This window comes from the organism of the source record quoted next, unplaced genomic scaffold (assembly GCF_019419815.1).
Source record: "Pyrus x bretschneideri cultivar Hongxiangsu unplaced genomic scaffold, Pyrus_bretschneideri_v1 Contig17, whole genome shotgun sequence".
Lineage (NCBI taxonomy): Eukaryota > Viridiplantae > Streptophyta > Magnoliopsida > Rosales > Rosaceae > Pyrus > Pyrus x bretschneideri.
In genome coordinates, this window is record NW_025999468.1 from 4,672,530 (window position 1) to 4,695,152 (window position 22,623).

The 22,623-nt window shown below is 38.3% G+C and overlaps 3 protein-coding genes across 7 annotated transcripts; 2 read left to right on the forward strand and 1 right to left on the reverse strand.

Annotated features, from left to right (window-relative positions):
• Positions 1 to 783: 783 nt before the first annotated feature.
• On the forward strand, positions 784 to 7,094 carry LOC103939727 (phosphoglycerate mutase-like protein 1). 2 transcript variants are annotated; one of them, XM_009349837.3, is made up of 10 exons: positions 784 to 1,073; positions 1,693 to 1,754; positions 1,850 to 1,957; positions 3,076 to 3,155; positions 4,402 to 4,564; positions 5,088 to 5,162; positions 5,291 to 5,379; positions 6,143 to 6,262; positions 6,481 to 6,525; positions 6,611 to 7,094. In XM_009349837.3, exons 1-10 carry the CDS (start codon positions 923 to 925, stop codon positions 6,723 to 6,725), a joined length of 1,008 nt encoding a protein of 335 aa, XP_009348112.2. In that variant the 5' UTR covers positions 784 to 922; the 3' UTR covers positions 6,726 to 7,094. The 2 variants fall into 2 exon arrangements, with proteins under 2 accessions (XP_009348112.2, XP_009348113.2); XM_009349838.3 differs by lacking the exon at positions 784 to 1,073 and adding an exon at positions 1,521 to 1,597.
• Positions 7,095 to 10,571: 3,477 nt separating this feature from the next.
• LOC103939729 (protein odr-4 homolog) lies at positions 10,572 to 18,490 on the reverse strand. 3 transcript variants are annotated; one of them, XM_048581538.1, is made up of 14 exons: positions 17,933 to 18,490; positions 17,775 to 17,838; positions 15,592 to 15,640; positions 14,604 to 14,810; positions 14,317 to 14,532; positions 14,056 to 14,151; positions 13,361 to 13,449; positions 13,142 to 13,270; positions 12,611 to 12,731; positions 12,078 to 12,156; positions 11,867 to 11,976; positions 11,438 to 11,616; positions 11,248 to 11,344; positions 10,572 to 11,027 (listed from the first exon to the last, which is right to left on the reverse strand). In XM_048581538.1, exons 4-14 carry the CDS (start codon positions 14,682 to 14,684, stop codon positions 10,731 to 10,733), a joined length of 1,494 nt encoding a protein of 497 aa, XP_048437495.1. In that variant the 5' UTR covers positions 14,685 to 14,810; positions 15,592 to 15,640; positions 17,775 to 17,838; positions 17,933 to 18,490; the 3' UTR covers positions 10,572 to 10,730. The 3 variants fall into 3 exon arrangements, with proteins under 3 accessions (XP_048437495.1, XP_048437494.1, XP_048437496.1); XM_048581537.1 differs by having other exon boundaries at positions 15,571 to 15,640; XM_048581539.1 differs by lacking the exon at positions 15,592 to 15,640.
• A 1,607-nt stretch (positions 18,491 to 20,097) lies between these two features.
• LOC103939730 lies at positions 20,098 to 21,944 on the forward strand. Of its 2 annotated transcripts, XM_048581540.1 has the most exons (2): positions 20,098 to 21,422; positions 21,459 to 21,944. In XM_048581540.1, the coding sequence occupies exons 1-2, from the start codon at positions 20,151 to 20,153 to the stop codon at positions 21,735 to 21,737; spliced, it is 1,551 nt and encodes a 516-aa protein (XP_048437497.1). In that variant the 5' UTR covers positions 20,098 to 20,150; the 3' UTR covers positions 21,738 to 21,944. The 2 variants fall into 2 exon arrangements, with proteins under 2 accessions (XP_048437497.1, XP_018501150.2); XM_018645634.2 differs by having other exon boundaries at positions 20,098 to 21,944.
• Positions 21,945 to 22,623: the final 679 nt, after the last annotated feature.

Consider the following 22,623-nt stretch of genomic DNA (forward strand, 5'->3'; position numbering starts at 1 on the left):
GCAATTGTAGGAAGTTGATTTTGATTTGATCTCAAAGTGTGGAATTGGTTTTCGAAGAAGAGGAAGAGTTTTCAGAAGAAAAAAAAAAAAGGAAAAAAAAGGAGAGAATTAAGAAAAAAAATATTAATAGATATGGATCTTAGAATTTATTAATTATCTTGTTTCTTAATCTGACACTACACGAAACGCTTCACTAAGTTAGTCTAGCTTTAGTCTATTTAAGGCAGTTCAGCTTAGTCTTTAAAACTAATCTAGTCCAAGATAGTACGGTGCAACAAACACATCTTTAAAAAAGTTCCTACAAGAAGCACATGTCTAATACTTCTTCGAAAAGCGCTTAATGTGTTTTTAGAACCCAAAATCAATTTGACCCAAGCGCTTTGATTCAATTTGAAAGTACTTCCAAATGAGCTCATAAACATTTGTGTTGTGTTTGGTTCACAATTTTAGGGATATATATGAATTAGTTGTGCATTTTGGAAAAGTCTTCTTGTTGAATGATCGAATGCCACAATCATATCTCGAATAAATAAACAACAGAGAATTGGACATATAAAATGATAAAAGATAAGCGAGGAAGATAAATTAGAAAAGATAAATAAAAACTGTAACGAGAATTGACGATAACTCAAGATCACATGCGTTATACATATTATTTTATTAATTTAGAATATTGTCATAACCATGTTCTGAAGTAAGTAAGTCAATCGTTCTTGTGTCAAAAACCAACTGCATTTATCCAACTTCCAAGTTTTTGGTTGATCTCATTGATTGTGATTGATTTGAATTTGATAATACAGAGAGAGGGGGCTTGAACCGCGGCATGTGCAAGTGCAACCCTTCACGTATCTCAAGGTCCTTCTTTCCCTGGGTTTCATACGTGTCCCTGTAAATTAACCAATCCCTAATTTAGCCGTCAGCCATGACCGTTTCCATTTCTGCTATATATACCCCTCTCTTTTCCCAAAATCCCCTCTTTGTCCCCATTCCCATTTCTAAGCTCCCAAAAGTCATCTCACCACCGCCAAAACCGCCGCCACGCTCCTCCGTTCTGTGCTTCTCTTCACCTCCAGGTACTGCAATTCTCTTCGTCCTTAACTCTCACCACCTGTATTTCAATTGTGCGTTTTGATTTCTTATTCTGATCTTCCATTTCTAGCGTTAATTAGTTAGTTAATCAAGGATTTTGCTTTATGGCGCCACAATTAACCATTTTTCTATTATTTTATTGTTTAGTTTTTAATATTTTTATGTGTTTGTTGGGTGATTAGGTAGTAATGCGATTGGATATCCATCAATTTATTCCTTCCTAAGATCTAAGATCCCCTTGTCGCAGAGTCAAGTTGGTTAGAGCAATGTATATGTGAACAAGTTAAATTTTTTTTTCGGTAATTTAGATTAGATTGATTAAAATATCGCACGAATGAAATGAAAATGACTAGTCAAAAAGGTGAAATCTTTCTTTTTCCTTTTATTTTCAGTTAAAAAGCAAAATAATTGTAGTTTATGCTGGTTTTCTGCCCTTTGTTTGTAGCTTTTGTGCGACGCGAATGTTAGTCCATATTCTTTTGAAATATTGGCATCATTCATTTTCATGGTATATTCTTTGAGATATGCTCATCTCTGTTTTGTGGATTTTTTTTATTTTTTAATTTTAACTGTTCTGGGGGGTTGGGGGTTTGATTGATGCAGATATGGATGCCGCTACAGGTCCAAGTCTCTACCCGTTGCACCGAACTAAAACTCTTCACCTGGTTTGTTACAGGCTTAAATCGCGTTTTCTTTTCGTTTAATCTGTGGTCTTTGAAGTGCATTAAGGTTTTTTCTGACAGAATGATCATATATCCAGGTAAGGCATGCACAAGGGATTCACAATGTGGAAGGTGAGAAGGATCATGCGGCATACATGTCTTATGATCTTTTTGATGCACATCTTACCCCTCTTGGCTGGAGTCAGGTAATTGCTAATGTAATTGGTTAGTTGAGTTTATGTTGGTATAAAAGAATGCTATCATTGTAAATCTTTTCGAACTTTTTACACCGATAAGAGTTTTAGGGTTTGTTCAGTATGTGCCGGCTGTACTAGATATACTGATATTTCTGTAAGTTTAATGTTGTACTGAACCGAGAGTCTGGTCTTGGTGTAATGGATTTTGTTTCCAAACATAATAAGAGACCTAACTTAACCACAGTTTTAAAACATTCAAATATTAACAGATTCATTATTTTATTGATTAACATATGAGGAAAGTTGTGCACATATGTAAACATCTATGAAAGTCTCAAAGTGTTCATATTTTAACGAAAGTACAAAATCAACGCAAAAGTGGACAGAAATTTTTTGAGATCTTGGCATCATCTCAAAAGAGCGAGCCAATAATGGATAGTCATCCCATCAAAAGTAACTATTACTGCTGACAGATTAGATTATTAAGAACCAAAATGCTCACAAAGGTGTACTTCACATGAAACTTGAATCCAGTATTTTAATGTAATGCCACCAAAAAACCTTTACTGCATCATTGTGATTCTGCACAGATAGAACCCCATGCAATGTTAGGTACACGTCCAGCAAACATCCAACTGTTGATGGTGTAGTGACCATGTCAACCCGACACACATCATTAAGTTCTTAATCAGTATTTTAGAATAATAATCAAAATACTGCAATACATTTTTTTCCAGTTTCAATGTGATGGTGAGATATACCATGAATGCATAGTCATTCTAACCAGAGGAAGGGTGCTGTTGTGTTTTAGTCCCAAGGTTCCACATGGGGTTATTAGTTCCAAGTGGAGTGAACTGATCTTAAGCAACTGAATGATTTTCATCCTGTTGCTAAAGAGCTAAGAGTTGTACAAACACTGATTTTGGACTATTTAGTTCCATTGGGTGTACAAAACACGGTCTTAATGAACTTTTTTGGCATTCCACCAAAAGAACAGTTTTACAAGGAGGATTTTATTGGAGTTATTTCTCCTTTGAAGTTCCTTGTGTCTGCCACTAAGTGTTCGTTTTATTTTTCTCATAATAGATCAACAAATACCATGTGATAATTTTGTGCTGTCATAACAGGTTAGTAATCTGCACAAGCATGTTCAAGCATGTGGACTTTCCAAGAAAATTGATTTGGTCATAACATCTCCTTTGTTAAGGTATCGAGTTTTCAAATTTTTTTTTCTCCTAAAATTTCTATCATCAAGTTCAGCATGGGTCATTACTTCACTCTGGTGGAGCAGCCCCACCTTTTCTTCTGTTTATCTTTTATTGTGAACTTGCATGACGCTTACTTTTATGATAGAATTTTCGATGAAGAAATGCATTGTCTAATACACAAGCTAAGAAGAACCCATTCATTTTGTGAAAAGAAATAACCAATAGCATTATATCAACGACATATTGATGAAATAGCCTTGCTTCAAAAATGTATTCAATAATAGCCCTCTTTGGCGAAATTAATTGCCTTTCACTTGGGGCTTATCCATATCAACAAAATATGAGCAACATATCAACGAAATATCAATAACATTAGGATAACATATCAATGAATATCAATACCATTTGGACAACATATGGATACTTGATAAAAGTGGGCATTTTTGTCAAAGAGGGCTAGTACAGATTGAATTCAGGAGGAGCACTAATTTTGATTGCTGCCTTTGCAATAGGGTTATTGAACCCAATTTCCCCAGAATTTATGAGAAATAGGTGAAATTATGGACTAGTTTAATTTAAGAGGGGACATGCTACAAGCCTTTATTCCTTTACTATTTCATCCTTAATGTCATCTTTGCTTCCATTTCTGAGTGAGGAATGATACTACCTTTTCAATTAGGTTGGCTGGGCTCCTTTCATGTGTCAAAAAGAGCTTTTTACCTTGCACTGTATAATTATAACAATTCTTTCTAGTTTTTTGTAAAGAAAATAAAATGAACAGCTGCAGGTCTTTTGCTTCAGTGGATTAGATAAGAATTTACATTTGTTGAAGTGAGTTGGATTCAAATAGACATTTAGATGATGAGGTGCCGTTGAAATGATTCAGAAACTTGAGACTGCTAAGCATATGGTCCTTTTTTTTAGATATATCTCTTTTAAAAACTCATAACAGCTATGATAATTTGCCCCTCTCTAGAGAAACTTAACTTTTTGTGGTTTCATGTAATAGAGTGAACATTTGTTCTTGCTTTTGGAATTATTATTTCATTTTTGCACGTGACTAATTATTGAGTGATCTGTAAAGCCTATGTCCCTTGAAACATTAAGCTGCTGCTAAGGTGCATTTGTTTTTTTTTTTTTGGAGAATGCAGTACAAACGCCAAACAAATAAGAGTGTGAATGTTTCAATAGGTGGAAGTTGAAAAAAGAAAAAGGACTCTATTTTGACCAATTGTTGCCTTGTAGGACCATGCAGACAGCAGTGGGTGTTTTTGGTGGTCAAGCATACACAGACGGGATAGATGTACCTCCTCTAATGGTTGCAAATGCTGGAAACAGTGACCATCCTGCAATTTCAAGTCTAAACTCCCCACCATTTATAGCAGTGGAGCTTTGCCGGGAACATTTGGTATGTCGTGTTAAAAGTTAAAACTAGTAACAGCTATGTAAGCTTTGTATGGAAGGTACCAAAAACGCAGAGAGATGGAGTCTGGTTTGGGTAATTTTAACTCCACTCATGCAAACAATAAAATAAAATAAAATAAAATAAAACCTTAGGGAAAAGGATTTGAGAATCCTGATTTCAGTAGTTATTTTTGCTTTGCAACTGGTATAACTTTACAACACACTCAGTGTTATCTAAAAGAATTTTATTTTATTCTGACCTGTTACCCTGTTAGGCAGTCAGATTTGAATATAAATTTGATACACGGATCCATACTACTATATACAGAGCCTTTGAGCAGGCCCCCTTTTGCTCGTACAGAATTACAAACTTATGAGATATTTATTTTTTGAACATATTTTATTCATTAATTTTTCACATAAATTAATTAAAGTGGGTTTATTTGATTTCCTTCTTCACCCTTCACACAATCACTGGGTTCTAATTGAACATCATGCTTAAATGTATGTTTTCTCTTCTCCTGCAGGGTGTTCATCCATGCGACAAGAGGAGAAGCATTAGCGAGTATCGGCCTCTTTTTCCTGCAATTGATTTTTCACTGGCAAGTGACTTATTGCAATTACATTGAGAAAAGCTATGCCGTCATTTGACTCTCACTTTGGTTTTGGTTGCTTGTCTAACCATCAACTTTGATTGATTGGAATGTATTCTGGTTCACCCTTTGTTTAGATAGAGAATGAGGATGACATATTGTGGACGCCTGACGTTAGAGAGAAAAATGAAGAAGTGGCAGCTAGGGGACTGAAGTTTATGAACTGGTGATCTCTTAATTACTCTTTAAGTTACATTGCATTTTTGGTTACTGGTTTCTTTATTATTCATCACCACGAAAAGAATCATTGAGGGAAAGTAAAAGTGATAAGAAATCTATGGTGCAGAGGACAGGAGAATGATATCTAAATTTAACTAGGATGTCGTGAACAACATGAATTCTTTTATTGGTGCCTATAGGAAAATTGTGTTGTGGGTATGCTATGCCATTTCATGGTCCTATGGAGGTTTTAGCTTTGCTGACTTGTAATCCAAGTTTTCTCCGGAGTTCAATTATAAGTGTTGTGATACACCTATCGGCTATTGTGCTGTTTTCTCACCTCAAGCAACTCAGGATTTAATTTATTCCAGAAATCTGTTTATAGTTGCTGGATGTGTCACATGAGTTCATTGCATAGGTGTTGACCCAACTACCAGTGCAACAAATTTTGTTAGCATCATTCTGTTTCTGTCGTGCATAGTTTCTTGCTTAGGCTTTTATCTTTATTCTACCGAGTAGAATCTTGCATAGCATCTGAACATTTAGCTTACATTTGTTTCATTGTCGTAGCTGACCTTTCTGGAATAGATTGTAGTACTAATGTAATTGTTAGTTTTACAATAAATCTAATGGTTCGTACTATTTCGTGAAGTTACTTGTTAATGATTTACTTTATAGATTTCAGCTATTTTGACAATTATTCTTGTATTGGCAATGTGGAAAGGTGTTAAACTGTTAGTTGTTTCTTTTCCCGCTCTCAATTGGTCCAGGTTGTGGACTCGTAAAGAGAAAGACATTGCCATTGTTTCGCACAGTGGATTCTTGTTTCATACCTTGAGTGCTTTTGGAAATGATTGCCATCCGTCTATCAAGAGCGAAATATGCACTCAGTAAGTGTTATGGTGGTTGTTTTATGCCAACTTTTAATTCAAGAGCATGCACATTACATTCCACAGCACGGGATAATGTTTATAATCATATGTGTACAAAAATCGTTCTACCGGTCTCATATATTTATTCTTTAAACTAAGGAGAGCGAGTCCCTTTTTTTTCTCTTTTTGAATTTTGGATGGATGCTAAGCTTAAGAGTGGAATTCTGTTTATGCAGCTTTGCTAATTGTGAGCTTCGTTCAGTGGTAATTGTCGATAGGAGGTGAGCTTCTTGTTCGTTAATTTTAACAGCGCGCACACACATCTAGCTTATGCGGAACTTCTAATAAGTTGTTTTCTGTGTGCAGTTTGCTGGGGTCTGATTCTTCAACAACTAATTATCCTGGGAAGATACCACGCGGGCCTGATCTTCCTAGTGATGTTGCCGATGAGAAGCATTCGGAGAAGGGTGCTTCCAAGTAATTATAGCCAGTCCATCATGATGGATGGACAGTCTTCCATAAGTAATATGATTCTTCTGAAGCCTTGATTTTTCAGGGGCTGGTGGCTCATTTTTACACCGGAGACGGAAATTTAGTCGCTTTAAAAGGTTCGGGATAGCCTCGGATAGTCTCGGGCTAACCCGAATATTGTTGATTGTTTTACAAGTTACTTGTTTTTAGATCACACTCTGTCTTCGTTGTCAGATAGACACAAATAGCAGACGTTCTTTGATTGGAACATACCTATTTGTTAGTGTCATAAGCGACAGCTTGAAGGGCAAGGTTTATAGTATGCCCCAGTGAAACTTGGACAATGTTTGATAATGCAAATATGAAACTTGTGTGGTAACTCATTTTCCTTTTTTTGTCTTTTCGATATTTTTTTATTTAAAAAAGAATTTGTTTTTCTCCCAAAATTTTAACAGCATTTTATTTAAAAAAAAAATTATGGCTGTTGGAATTGGGAGGACATGATTGTGCCCACCTCATAGAGCTGTTGAAGTAGCCGTTGTGTGCGCAGCTGACAATTAAGGCGAGCATCATGCACATCTTTTTTGTCTGACCACTTGCTTCTTGTCAAGTGCGTATCTTATAAAATAATAAATAAATAAATAAACGTAGATCATATTGTTACAGACTAAAAATTATGAGTGAAAGTGCACTATTGAGGATTAATAATCTAAATTGTTTAGTTTATAAATTTGCATCTAAAAATTCTCTCTAAAATAATTCAAGTTGCGTTATCTTTTGTTATTGTTTGATGACAAAACAATTTTGGATTTGATTTATGTGAAATTGTGAATTACACTGAAATAACATGAAGAGGGTAAAATGATTTTAGGGTTTTTACGCGGAAGGAAAAAAAAAGGGGAGAGGGAGTTGACCGCGTTTGACTCTGAAATTTGAAATTTGAAATCTAAATGCTCTCGTGTCGACCGTTGAACCGCCTTATAGCGGCTGTCTATCTATCCCTATCTCTGAAAACAGCGCCTGATCGATCACTCTCTCTCTCTCTCTCTCTCCATCTCTGTGAATTCTGACCCTAAAGCCCTAAGCTTTCTCTCTCTCTCTCTCTCTCTCTCTCTCTCTCTCTCTCTCTCTCTCTGTTGACTACTGATCTGAAACCCTAAATCCACTCTGTCATTCTGCTGAATTGATTTGGTTTTGTGAGTATGAATTCGAATTTGAATCTTTTTTCGGAGGTTGCGGTGGTCCTTCAGAATTGGGAGGAACAGAAAAGGTGGGTTTTTGATGAATTTTCTGTTGTTGCAGATTTCATCCGCTTCTGTGCTGCCAAGAAATCGAAATCTGGTCGTGATTCCTTCACGATCTTTCCGAGAAAGAAACGGTCGTCTCTGAGAAGAAGGCCCAACAAGAAAACATGTTTCGGGTTTTCGTCAGTCCCCATCATCCTTCCCAAGAAGAAGAGGTCGCTGAGAAGGAGGGCAGCCGCATCTCTGGATATGACATCGAAAAATCTGAAAAGGAAGCGGCTTTCTGGGTGTGAATCTTCTACAAACAACGATGGGGATGAAGGGTTTCTTCTTCAGAAGAAACAGAAGTTCGTTGATCCGATCCGTGGTGGTTGAGCACTGACGACCCTTAATTTACTACAACGAGACAGGTTTGCGTGTTGGTTCGGTCAATTTTATAGCTTTATTTTTGGTAGAATTCAAGTTTCAACTTCACTTATTAGTTATTAGATATGAATCCCTAATTTCTCCAAGTTTTTGTATGTGGTCAAGGATCCGGCAGTGAAGTCTATGATTCTCGACTTTTAAGTATATAGGGTGAATTTTATGTTTGGTTTAGGAATTATTGTTTCAGTTGTGTACGAGCCTATGATTCTCGAAACATTTAGCTGCTGTTTGTTAAGGCACTGTTATGTTGGAACACTTGAAGAGACAGTATCCTATATACCAAACAAATAAGAGTCGGAACGTTTCACTTGGTTGGTGGAAGTTGAAGATCTAAAAAGCAACGTGTATTGAGTATTGACCAATGGCAATGTTGTAGGATAATGCAGACGGAAAGCGTATACAGGTTGCAATGATGGGAGCAGTAACCATCATTCAGTTTCAAGGCAATCAGCCCACGATGTACAGTGGTTGAGCTTTGCCGGGAACATTTGGTACGTCATGTTATTAACAGGGTCCTGTTTCTGTAATACTCTTCTTAGGCTTTTATCTTTATTCTACTAAGTAGGTATGTGGTTGCCCCTTGTAACTGAAATCACTTGATTGAATCTTGCTTAGCATCTGAACACTTAGTTTACATGTTTTCCCATTTCAATTTTCATAGCTGACGACTTGCTGGAATTGATTGGAGTGATAATGTAGTTCTAAGTTTTACAATAAATCTAGAAGATCAAACTATTTCGTTAACTTTCGTGTTACTGACTTAAGTGGTAGATTTCAGCTCTTTTGGCAATGTGGAAAGGTGTTAAATCTTAATTGTTTCAGTTATGTACTTGATTAATTGATTGAATACTTGATTGGGTGAGTCTACGTTCTTTGAAACGAATAAGAGTCATGATGTTACATTTGGTGGAAGTTGAGAAAAGAGAAAACAACCTGTTTTGATTAGTGGTAGCATTGTAGGGAACTGTGACCCTCCAAAAATTTTACGTCTAAACACCCACCATTTATAGGTGTTGAGCTTTGCCGGGACCATCTGGTACTTCATTTTATGTTAAAACTAATGACAGCTGTGCAAAATTTTGTGCCGAATGTGAGGCGAGAGAAATTGAGAATCCTTATTTCAGTAGTTATTTTTCCTTTGCAAATGTTTAACATTTCAACTGGGTGAAGATCAATTTTACTTTGAAGCTGTTCCATGCCAGTGAGACTTCTCCAACAGGTAAATTGTGATACCTATATGCACACTACTGTGAAGAGGTTTATTTCAAAATTCCTCCGCACACAGTTCACATAACCACTGCATTTTAATTGAACTTTGCACTTAAATGTGTGTGTCCTCTGGCACTGCAGCTGCAGGGTGATCATCCATGTGAGCAGAGAAGAAACACTACCGAGTATCGGCCTCTTTTTCCTGCAAATGATCTTCTACTGACAAGCGATTTAGTGTGATTACATATCGGAGAAAGCTCTGGTTTTGATTGCTTGTCTAATTGAATATATTCTTTTTCTAACTGAATATTGTTGATTGTTTTACAAGTTACTTTTTTTTATGTTATTTTCCATATGTAATTTTCATCTTTAAAGTCCAGACGAAGGAGATTACCTTTCTTGTTGTCTTTTCTGTTGTTTCTATGCAGCTTTGCTAACTGTGAGCTTCGTTCAGTGCTAGTTGTTGATAGGAGGTGAGCTTGTCTTTGGAAAACCTCTGCAGAACTGTAAGTTTTGGTCTTGTCTTGGCAGTTTGATGGAGTCTATCCGGGAAAAATTCCTCACGAGCTTGACCCTCCTGCTGACGTTGCAGAACTGCGAGAAGCATCCGGAGAAGGATGCTTACTTGCAAGTAATTAGAGGCCATGGTTATGGAAAGAATTACACAGTCCATTTCGTTTTCAGTTTTCAATTTTTCGCTAAAAGCATGGTAAGTACATGGGAGAAATAAGGGATGAAACGCTCAGGTCTGCGAAGCAATGGTGGTGAAAGATGCAGAAGATAAATGCACGGATTGGTACACAGAATAAACTAAAAGCAGAAAACAATCTCAAGTGGGTTTTATTTTCTATGTCTGCCTCAGGCAGACAAAGTGAAACAAAAAGCTAAAAACAAAATGGTTATCAAACGGAATTCTGGGTATCTCGAACTTTGATCTGCATATCATTCGCTCCATTTTATGCGTTTGGAAAGATGCATTAAAACAAAAGGAATTCCATGGATTTATCATATAAATGTTCAATAATTCAGCTGCATATTTTTACCCTAAAAGTAAAAGGAAATTCAAAGGACGAAGTCAATTGATTTTATAGGACAAAAAAAAGTTAACCAGTGTGAACAAGTGAGGCTTGCTTTAACTATGATCTCTTGACGAATATGAGAATGTATCCTACAGTTATAGAGAGAAGAAGGAATATAACAGCAGCCATGATGTTGAAATTAGACAACTGTGAAGATTTTTGGCCACCTTCTCCCCTCAATTTGTCAAGTCCGCTCTTCTCTGAATGGGAGTTGGATGCCAAGGGAAGTGGCACCGCCACATCCCAAAAAGATTTGGTCACTGCAGATGGGGCATCTATTTCTGGTTCCAAGATTGTTGCGTTATCTGTTGGAGCTTCCATAGACAGCAATTCGACACATCGATCTTTCAGAACCTAAGCGAGCATGGAAAGCAAAATGTCAGAGCTACCAAGACATGGAGCTATAAAGAGAATAACTAAAAAGCTCATTTTCTCAACATTTTGTCCAAATAGAGCTCTTAAGAACCAAAGACGGAAAGGGTGCATCATTATTTTCCAATTTTATGTCTTTAGTTTATAAGTACAAACTTCAAAAAAATTTCCAATTTTATGTCTTTAGTCTATAAGTACAAACCTCAAAAGTCTCAGATGGTTGTAGGTAGTCACACACAAATGTACCCGCTAACCAAGGAACAAAGACTCTTCGGGGAAGTGAAAGACTGCATGTTTTTCTGTTTTAAAATGCATAACAAATGTGGTCAGTGGCGACCTCGGTCAGCAATGTGAAAATCTCATTTTATTAAAACATAACATCCCTAACAGACCTGAATGATTGAAGAACAATATGAGAAGCAGGTGTTTCACTGGATATCCCATCTCTTGCTTCCTGAGTATCAGCACCATCTTTTGCTTGCTGGCCGCTAGTTTCAGTTGTAACTGCCTCGCCATCTGCCTCATCACAGATAATATCTAGTCTACTCTGCAGACTCGTGATAATGTCATCCTACAAGTACAAACATAAAAACAATCCTTGATGTTTCAGGATATGAGCACTATGCAAATTAAACAAGCGAAAACTACATTGTCGATACAGAATCCCTATAATCAATTCTAATCTGAATTCTCTAAAAAGGTAGTACAGTCAATTAATGATAAAATGTGAATTCCAAATGGCTTTTTGAAACTAAAACCAATAATTAATATTCAGTCTAACATCACGAACAGATAATTAAAAGTGATTATCTCTTGTATACCTTTATATCAGCAACAGCTTGTGAAATTGGTTCTTTAGGATTTAAGTATGCAAAGGAACACACCGAACCGCTTAAATCAAGAATACCAGCAGTATCTTTTTGGCTGCAGGCTTTACACAATATAGATGAATATTAGGATAGAATCTCAAAATGGAAAACGAAATTCAAGAAAAAAAAATGAAGAGAAAAATTAAATAATGCATAAACACACCTTCAGTATCTTTCATAAAAGGTAGAAGCAACTCGACTTCATGCAGACCATCTGATGTGCATAGATCATTGTTAACAACCTAAAGTTTATGCAAGATAGAAAAATCTAGATGAGAACTTGAGGTTAAAAGTAGCAAGCTAGAAACCATGCTTATTGATTCTGGCAAATAAAAGGGGAAAGCACAATTCAAACACTCTGCTTTATGCTGTAAGATGATTGATTACACATGCGATGTGGGTATTGGAATTGGTCAGTAATGCAGGCACAAGTGAAAAAGCAGAAACTCAGAGAAAATTGCACGCAAGCAAGCTTAACTCGAGGTTTTATTTGTTTATTTTTTCTGTTGATTGGTAAACTATTACATCACAACAGATATCAACATAAGAATTCGATGGAACCAATTCAAGGTCATCCAGAACATTAAAATAGACACCGCCCAGAGCACTAACATACACACAAGTATCCAGCAAATTAACAAAAAGGTGTAAAGTAATTTTCAAAGGAACAACCGAACAAGTCAATGAGCAACTTACCAAATTTCCATCAATCATGGCCTTTGCACTTTTTAAATCTTTCGCATGAACTGAAATACCATGACGTAGAGCTTCAGTAACAGTTTGGAGATTTGATGAATTCTTGTGAAATATGGGCAATCTGGGAAAGAATAACTACCATGAGAAAACCTAAACACCATTATAGCACCAGTATTGTAATGAAGCATCAATAACAAAAATACTATTAGTAAATTGGATATGACCCTCGGTACTATGAGATCTCAATATCTATCACGTTGGGAAGGTAGAAGCTCAATATAAGCAAAGTGTTTAGATTTAAGGTTCAACTTCAGTGTTGGCTTTGGTGTGTGTAAAAATAACAGGAAAAGTATATTTATAAGTTCTAAGAATATATATTAATATAGCACAAGAGCACTCTGGTAGGCAGGACTTACAACAGCCTGGACCACTGAGAGGAAAAACAAATTCCTGCAGTTTCAGAAGCCATAAATAAAAGAATCCTCTATCTTCGGTTAAATAAGGCTTATTAATAAGAAAAGCAGACAGTACCTGATATCAAAGTTGTACATGCACCTAAATCTTTGAAGGGAATTTAGGACCCTTCCCATTTTGAAGTCACAAGGTCTTAGGCTGCTTGATGTAATATTTGAAGCTACTGCACAATTTCGACATGTCCACCTACAGAAATAACCTCTTCAATCAGCGTGAAATAACATTTGACAATAATTAAGAGAGAATAAAGTGGGACAGTTCAGGTTGGGAACACACCTCCTTGGACTATAACAAATGTGAATGAGCAGTCTCTCATCCCAATCACTCTCTGAGAGGGGTGCTGCTTTGGCAACTCCCATTACAGTCTGCAGGGGTCTTTTCCATTAATAAATAAAAAATCATTTTTTCACAGAATACGCATACGATAACTCAAATTTTAAAGTGAATATAGGCAGTCCCATATTGGTCATAGCTGACCCATTATTTGGAAGTAAACCAACCAAGAGAGTTTAAAGTGAAATAACCTCCTTGTTTTCCATTAGATTTATGGTAAGTTGGTAACTATAAAACATTATTGAGATAACCACGAGAGTTTGTTGCCAACCCTTATATTGTATTAGTTCTCGGAAAATGAAAAGGGTGCATCCGCTAAAATGAATGGTTGTATTAGGCCTAATTTCATGAATTTCAAACTTTACTTGATAGGCCTTTCAGACCGGATAAAAAATCAACAGTCAAAAGCTGTAAATGGAAACATTGAACAATCAATCCCGTATAATCCTTCCTGCACATTTCTCTGCGACTAAGCAGGGCATTAAGCACAGTTAAAGCCACCCATACTTCTCGACAAAACCAAGCTCATAGAGCAACGGTGCCACTGAGTAACGTTTGATAAAAACATTTTAGCAATCAGAACTAAGCTCTACAAAGAAACATCCACATATCAAATCCAATCCGGGCCAAAAGAATACCTGGCAAAGCACGATGTTCGAATTCTTAAAAGCGCTATCGCTAGCCCAAATGTATATGCCAACCACCTTCATGCCACCCACTAACATTCTGGACACCTGAAACATCAAACAAATTCCTATTACAACTACTCAAGCACAATGAGAAAAACCCAGAAACCAGATCACATATTAGACTTTAATTGTATGCATATATACAAATAGGAATGCAAATATACAAGCATACATATATATAGAGGAACATTTTATGTATATGTAACTGACCTGACGGGCATGTTCGGCGACCCAGTCCTTGTCAATGGAGAGAGAGGAGGAATCGGAGGGCTGAGATTTGGGTTTAAACCCCTTTCTCTTGTCGTCCCTAGCGGGCTCCACGACGGAGCAAGCAGGCTCTCCGGCGTCGTTCGGTGGCGTTGGGACCAAATCGAAGGCGAAACCTCGGTCTAGAGACGAGCTGAGCTTGCCTACGAGGAGCCCCACCTGAATTTTCATAAGAAACAAATCAAAAACCGTAAAACTCAGAAGCATCAATCTTTAGAGAGAGAGAGGACCTGCACGGCGGTGGAGGATTGCTCGAGGCGATCCTCGGCTAATTTGAGCTGGGTTTCCTCTCCGACGACGGCTTTCACCATTGTTGTACGGAAGCTGTGATTTTTCTGGTTGGATCAGCGAGCTTCTTCGCAGTCAGTTGACTGACCATAACTCCGGTTTGTTAATTTCCGGGCCGGGTTGCGAGTCGTGCATGATCACGGGTCAGCCTATTAAATCAAATTCAAGTGGTGATATGGGTATGCAATTTTGGCGGGTTGGGAGGTCAACCAGTCGGAATTAATTCGGGTTTGGGTTTAAGGAATTCATTCGTACTTGTGTTTAAAGTATTGATACTAGCCGATGTGCACATACTCTGTGTGTGTAAACAATTTCATTTTTTTTTTTTAATTAAAGAGTGAGATTAGTTTTTAAAATTTAAAAAAGAGTATGAAAAAATGATGATGAGACAATTTTTTTTAATAAGTGCATATTTTATCTTGATATTACATAATTACTATTTGTCATCTTTATGTAAATATTGTGTATCAAAAGTGAAGATAAAATAGGAAAAATAGGGATATAATTGTCATTTTCTCAAAAGATACAAAATTATATTTTGCCCTCATTATGTAAGTATTGTGTATCAAAAGTGAGGCCAAAATAGGAAAAAAATGAGCAAAAAGTTGACAATGAGGGTTTTCTTAATAATAGTATAGATAAATTCTTACTCGTAGGTTATAATATGAATTTGTGACTAACATTTACTGACACGCCCTAACCTCGATATCTCGAAATACCAGGATAGACACGTGCTAGCTAACAGCCAAGGGTGACAAAGCCATTCTAACATGCATCCAAGTGGTATCGGTAAAAAAAAGTAATAAAATATGTAAATATAAAGAAATACGCAAACACGGAAACGTATTTAGAGCATACAACTAATCAAGAATTACTATAAAAAGGTACAAACAAAGGAATGGGTCATACACTGAGAAGACTTGAAGATACCTATGTGAAAGTGCCTTGACGTTGGGATCGTACGCCTCGATTCTAAATCCTAAAGGGGGCGCAAAATAAAGGGTGAGTAAACCAAAGTTTATAATAATAATAATAATACTAATAATAAGAAAACCATTTTCTTTCTGAACGTACTAACCCCTTGTTTTGAAAACTCATATAGTACTATATAGTAGATTTTCAAAAAACTCTAGTATGCCATGAAAACATTCATAAAACATGTAAGTATAAACCAGTGCTCAGTAATGGTAATATAGTCGCCCGAAGGTAAATTTGTAAAACATTCGTAAATCACATCAATGATGTACTCAACTAGGGGTATCATAGTCGCGCCAAAGGCATAACCATCACCCTGAAGATGAAGATATACAACACTTGGTTATGCCACTGAAGAAATATGGTAAGTCCCATCACCTGAAGGTGAAAGTTGTACGACTCTGGGTTACGCTAGAGAAGAAACATATACATAACACACTGACACTAGCCATGGCTAGTGAAGCTGACACTGGTTTAACCAGTGAAGCTAGGAGTATGTCATAAATATCCTCAACTGTGTCCTATGACCATAGACGTATACATACTCATGTTGTGTGTATGTGTTGTATGATTACTCATTTAACACTAGCTTAATCTAACACTAAAACATGATCTAAAAGGTTCAAGGGGGTTTACCTTCACCGTAGATGGCGGAACTCATCGGAGGACACAAGCATGGTGGTTACTATAGTGCAGCACGGGGAAGAGTATTACAGGGGTTTTTGTCTATGAATTATGGTTTGCGGGCTCCCAGAAGTCATGAGGAGGCTGACACGTCCCAATCCCGATATTCCTTTAATACCAGGATGGGCACGTGTTGGCCGACACCTAAGGGTGATGAAGCTATTTTTAAAATGCCTTCGAATAAAATATGTAATTAGAACGAAAATGCTAATGCAGGAACGTGTTCAAAGTATACAACTAAATAAGAATAATTTCAAGGAATTATAATAAAAAGGTATGAACGAAGGGAAAAGTCATACACTGAGAAGACTCAAATATATCTATGTGGAAGTGCCCTGAAGTCGGGATCGTGTGCTTCGATTCTAACTCTTGAGGAGGCACAAAAACAGAAAATGTGAGTGGACTGAAATTTTTAATAATGCTAATAATAAGAAAATCATTTTCTTTATGAATATACTAACCCCCTGTTTTGAAAACGCATATATATAATACTACATAGTAGTTTCCAAAAACTCTACATGCCATGAAAACGTTCATAAAATTAGTACGTATAAAACTGTGCGTAGAAATGATAATATAGCCATCTGAAGGCAAATCCGTAAAACCTTCGTAAATCACATCAATGTTGTACTCTCTAGGGGTATCATAGTTGCCCGAAGGTAGTACCTGTCCATCACCCGAATGTGAAGTTGTACGGCATTGGGTTACGCTAGTGAAGAAACATGGTAAGCCCTATCACCTAAAGGTGAAGCTGTACGAGTTTGGGTTATGCCAGAGAAGAAATATATAACATCACACACTGACACTAACTGTGGCTAGTGAAGCCGTTAGTCACTAGTTTCGCCAATGAAATTGGGGGTATGGCATAAATATCTCACTCCTCATTTGCCTAAAGGTAGTACTTGTCCATCACCCAAAGGTGAAGTTGTATGACACTGGGTTATGCTAGTGAAGAAACATGGTAGGCCCCATCACCCGAAGGTGAAGCTATATGACTCTGGGTTACACCGGAGAAGAAATATATACATAGATATCCTCAACTGTGTCTTATGGCCATAGACGTCTACATACCCTTGTTGTGTGGATGTGTTGTATGATAACCTGCTAGATAAGTACTGAAAGTATATCTCAAAATCTCATCTCAAATTTGGAGCTCAAAAGCTCAAAGTCTCATCTCATAACTCCATCATAACTCATTTTCATAAATCGTATCCACAAATCCATAGAATTTCATCTATGAAAATCCAATGATTGATAACCTTTCGTAAAACATAAATTCGATAAATCGTAATTATCTCGTTAAAGCAATTTAAATGAATAATAATTTCTTTGCAAATCATAAATATAAAAATCCGCAAAAGCATATTATAAATCATGCTCCATTCATGAAATATGCAATGCATGCAAACATAAGATTTTATGAAAACATGCAAGTTTAGAAAAGGTCCACTCACAGATATTTTGTTGCCTGGGAACCATTCGAGCTAGCAAGGATGAAGTCACTTCCTACCAATGCACCTGACCACAATTTGAGACCATTTAGTAAAACTATACCTAAATGATAGAATTTGGGAAAACAAACGGTGAATTCGGATTTGGCATGTCAAAAAACCTAAGGAGGGATCTGGGGTTTCCCCCCCACGATTTGCTGCACAAGCTGCCAAAAGGCGGTGGCTGGCAGGCTCGACTTGTAGGAAAAATCAACTACAAAAATTCCCAAATTTCACAGGAATGTAGATCATAATAAGAATAACAACTTTCATATCTGGGCTGAAGTCCAATTCAGTTGGGAAACACCTCAAATCACCCTCGATCCGTTAAAAACCCCAAAAATGGGTGAACCCCGATTCATCAAATCCGCAGTTCCATCCCCCCAAACTTGTTTGGGCTTTGTTCCTGACCTCAAAAGGAGTTGAATAAGGGTGGTCACTGTCGTTGGAGTTTGCAAGATCTGTGGAATCGCTGTCGTGGAATCCGGGGACCGACGTGGGTGTTAATCGTGAAACAATGATCAAAACAACTCTGGTTTGATGGAGAAATGAAGATGAGAGGTCTTTGTGTTGATTTATGGTGGTGAATGGTTGCAATTTGCAGAAAAAACCGAAGAGAAACTGCCAAAAAAATTTGAAAGGAATGGGGTCGGGTCACGAGGGTTAACGAGAACCCAACCGGTTTCTCTCCTTCTCTCCTTCCTTCTTTCCCCTCATTTCCTCTTTCCTGATTAGGCAACCTCTCTCTTTCGTCCATCTCTCTCATTTCCATCATTTCTCCTTTCATCCTTCCATCCTGGCCACACACGTGGCACCATATTGATGATCCAACAAATTTAGAGCCTTCCAGATTTATGTTAAATGACCATTTTGCCCTCAACCTCAATCGTTTATAACTCTTTCGTTATAACTTCAAATACGATTCACTTGCACCCACGTGTCCGTAATGTTGAGTACTACAAAGACACTCAAAGGGAATAGATCTTATGTGACACGACAGGGCGATCAACAAAAGTCAACACATTTGCCTCGAAGGGCATTTTCGTAATTTCACATTTTAAAATTATTTTTGGGGACTGGTCGTTACAGAGGTAATCCTGGTGGTTGTTGGTTGTGCGCGTGTGTGTGCCCAGAGCGAAAGAGATAATGCAGAGAGAGATGAGAGGGAGATAATGAGAGTTGTGAGTGAGAAAGGTGAGAGATGTCACGGGAAAAAGAAGAAAAATAAGGAAAAAGGGAGGGAAGAAAGAGAGAGGGCTGGGAGCCTGGGAGACAAAGAGGATAGAGGTGGGCCCACTAGCATAGCAAACAAGTAAGAAAAGAAGAAACATGAAAATATCTCGTGGAATGTAAAATTACCAAAATACCATTAACGTTCCACATTCCATAAGTACTTAGTTTTAGCTCCAAATTCAATTTTGCTTGCGCCCACGCGTTCGTAGCATCGAGTAGTACAAGGATATGCCAAGGAAACAAATCTTATAAGTGGTCGACAAAAGTCAACATTTTCCGCCTTGAAAGGCATTTTCGTAAACTCACGCTTGAAAATTATAAAAACCATAATATTTGGGGACGGGTCGTTACATTTACTAAATAAAATGATAATGTAACGCTTGGGGTTAAAATTTTTGAGAATTGTTTTGAGTTTTGGATGAGAAAACTATGAATGGTCGCGCAAAACATTCAACCTTGTACCCGACATGTAACACTCAAAAAAGTTGTTGACATACCACGTCCAGATATCCCCAAAAGACGCCTTAGCGTTTAAGGGTTTGAAGAGATGAAAGTCTTTTATTTGAAGTGTTTTTCACCCTTTTTAATTTCTCTCACACTTTTTATTTTTTGTTTTTTATCAATGAATTTAATAAATTAAACATACGCAACAGATGTGACTAAACATGATTTTGTGAGAAGCCAAACAAATTGTGCGTTTATAAATTTTCTTTTCTCTATCATGCAAGAGAATAGTTGAAAGAATCTTTTCATAATTTGCAGAGTGCAAAGGGATATTAAAAAAAAAAAAATAACAAGGGTACATAAAAAAAAAAAAAATTAATTTTGTGAATAACACCATTTTTTTTCCATATTAAAAAAATGTACCGCCGTAATCAAGAATTGTAGCGTGAATTCTTTCCATTTTTTTTTACACATTTCCACTTTCCAGTAAACTAAATCACGCCCCAAAAGAAAATTCTTTCCATTTTTTGTCATCATTTCCCACCGAATCCGAAATTCCGCCACCGAAATCCCAAATCCTTTTCATTTCCAATGACTCCCAAATCCCCAACCCTAATTTGATTTCCTCACTCCTCCGGGTCCTCCCGCATTTCTCAATTTCCGATGGAGAACTGCCCCTACCCGGACTCCCGCGACTCCTCCCCTCGCTCCCGCGAAATCGACTGCGACACCCCCTCATGGGACGACCAACCCCCTTCCTCCGCCTCCTCCTACAAAGTCAAGTTCATGTGCAGCTACGGTGGCAAAATCCAGCCCCGCCCCCACGACCACCAGCTCGCCTACGTCGGCGGCGACACCAAAATCCTCACCGTCGACCGCAACATCAAGCTCTCCGCTTTCATCTCCAAGCTCTCCTCCCTCTGCGACACCTCTAACGACGACGTTTGCTTCAAGTACCAGCTCCCCGGCGAAGATCTCGACGCTCTCATCTCCGTCACCAACGACGAGGACCTCGACCACATGATGATCGAGTACGACCGGCTCTACCGCGCTTCCGCTAAGCCCGCCAGGCTTCGACTCTTCCTCTTCCCTTTTGGCACCAACCCTTCCGCTAGCTTCGGCTCCAGCGAGACCAAGTCCGAGCGCCAGTGGTTCGTCGACGCTTTGAATTCCGTTCAGATAGGGTCTCCCGATGGCTCCTCTCCGACGGCTCCCGTCACGTCCTCGCCGACGAACCCCGATTTCTTGTTCGGATTCGATAAGGGATACAAGGCTGTGCCGGTTCCGAAATTTCCCGACTCTGTCACTCCGCCTACGGTTCCCGATTCGCTTGTGAAAAGCACTCTGGTTGGATCTGAGGATCGCCACACCGGAGAACCGGTGATATCTCCGGCGGAGATTCAGAGGCAGATCCAGGAGTTGCAGAGGTTGCAAATCGCTGCCAATCACGAGCCGACCACCATATATCACCGGAAAAGCGACGAAATGGGAAACCCTAGGGGTTACACCGGCGATTATTACACACAAAAACTTCCAGACAACATTCAACCGGCGCAAGGATCGTCTCCGGTGGCAATGCCACCGCCTATGCAATTTTCAACTGCGTATATGCCAGAAAGGCATATGAACACTGGGGGTTATCCGGTGACGGCTGCCCCATCTGGACCGGAGCAGCCCGTTTATCTCATTTCGACTCCGACCGGTGTGTACCAGGCTCCCGCTCCTAGACCGGCAACTGGACCAGTTGGTCAGGCATACTATGGAGTACCGCAGAGGATGGCACCAGAGGTGTACCGGGACGCTCAGGTGTACAATAATGCAGTGGCAGCACAGCAAGCACAACAAATTCAGCAAGCACAACAAGGTCAGCAAGCTCAGCAGGCACACCAAGCTCAGCAGGCGCAACAGGCTCAGCAGGCGCAACAGGCTCAGCAGGCACTACAGGCTCAGCAAGCTCAGCAGGCGCAACAGGTTCAGCAGGCACTACAGGCTCAGCAAACTCAGCAGGCACTACAGGCTCAGCAGGCACAACAGGCAAAGATTGCAGCTTATAGTGAAGGGTTTGCACCGGTTGGGTATGACGCCGTCGGGAGGCACGTATACTACACTGCAGCTGGAGGTGTCGTTTCTTCATACCAGACGGTGGCTCCGGTGGCTGTAGATGCAAGACAAGCTGCTGCTGGTGTATTGAATCAAATTCAAGACGGTAAAGTTGTTGTTTCCATGGCACCCCAAGCGTCTACTAATTGACAAAAATAAATAATAAATTCATATATAATGTGTTTGTTGTTTTGTCTTCTAATGGTTCTATAGTTTAAATAAGAAGAAATAAGAATCTAATTGTATGGCTTTGTGGTGGATACATCTCTCTGGTTTTGAAATTGGAACCTTTTGGGTTGTTCTGCTATGACAATTCACATTGTTTCTTGTGTATATAAGCAATTGTTTTGGTGCAAATTATTGCGTCTCTTTGGATTTTAGTTGGTCTTGAATTTCTTCGAGCCTTTCGCGTAACATGTGGCTGCTTTGGTTACCTGAAAAGTTGCTTAGTGTATCGATATGACTGTCTTATTCAAAACGTGGTGAATTTTGGCATGTATTCGTAATTAATCCACAGTTTTGGTTTAAATTCTGTGTTTGCTCTCTTTCTTTATATTGTTCTTTGGTTTGGTAGTAAGAGACTACAAACATATGTGACAAGAACAGGTATAAAGATGGTCAAATATTTTAGGTGTTAAGTTGAATGATGAATATATCTGTAGACCATTTCAAGTTAGATAAGGGTGTTGCAGGTGTGGTTGGATCTGTTCTATCATAAATTGTTATCAAATGCAGCAATGTCTAGTGTTCAAAGCCTTCGCCTAGTGCCGCCTGTAGGCAGCTGGCCGCAATCACGATTAATCTCTAGGCTTCGAAAAAATAAGAAATGGTGCCTGACTAGACTCGCCTAGATCGTGAGTCTCATTTAGGCAGAAAATAGATAATCTTCATTTTGCATTTTGTTTTTTCAATAAATTGTAAGAGACTTGTAGGACTTAGATGAACGCTTAGTATATGCCTGTTCCCAATACTTGCAATAAGTTCTAATACTTTATAATTTTTATGTCGTTCTATTTTGCAATCCTGTCTAGACCCC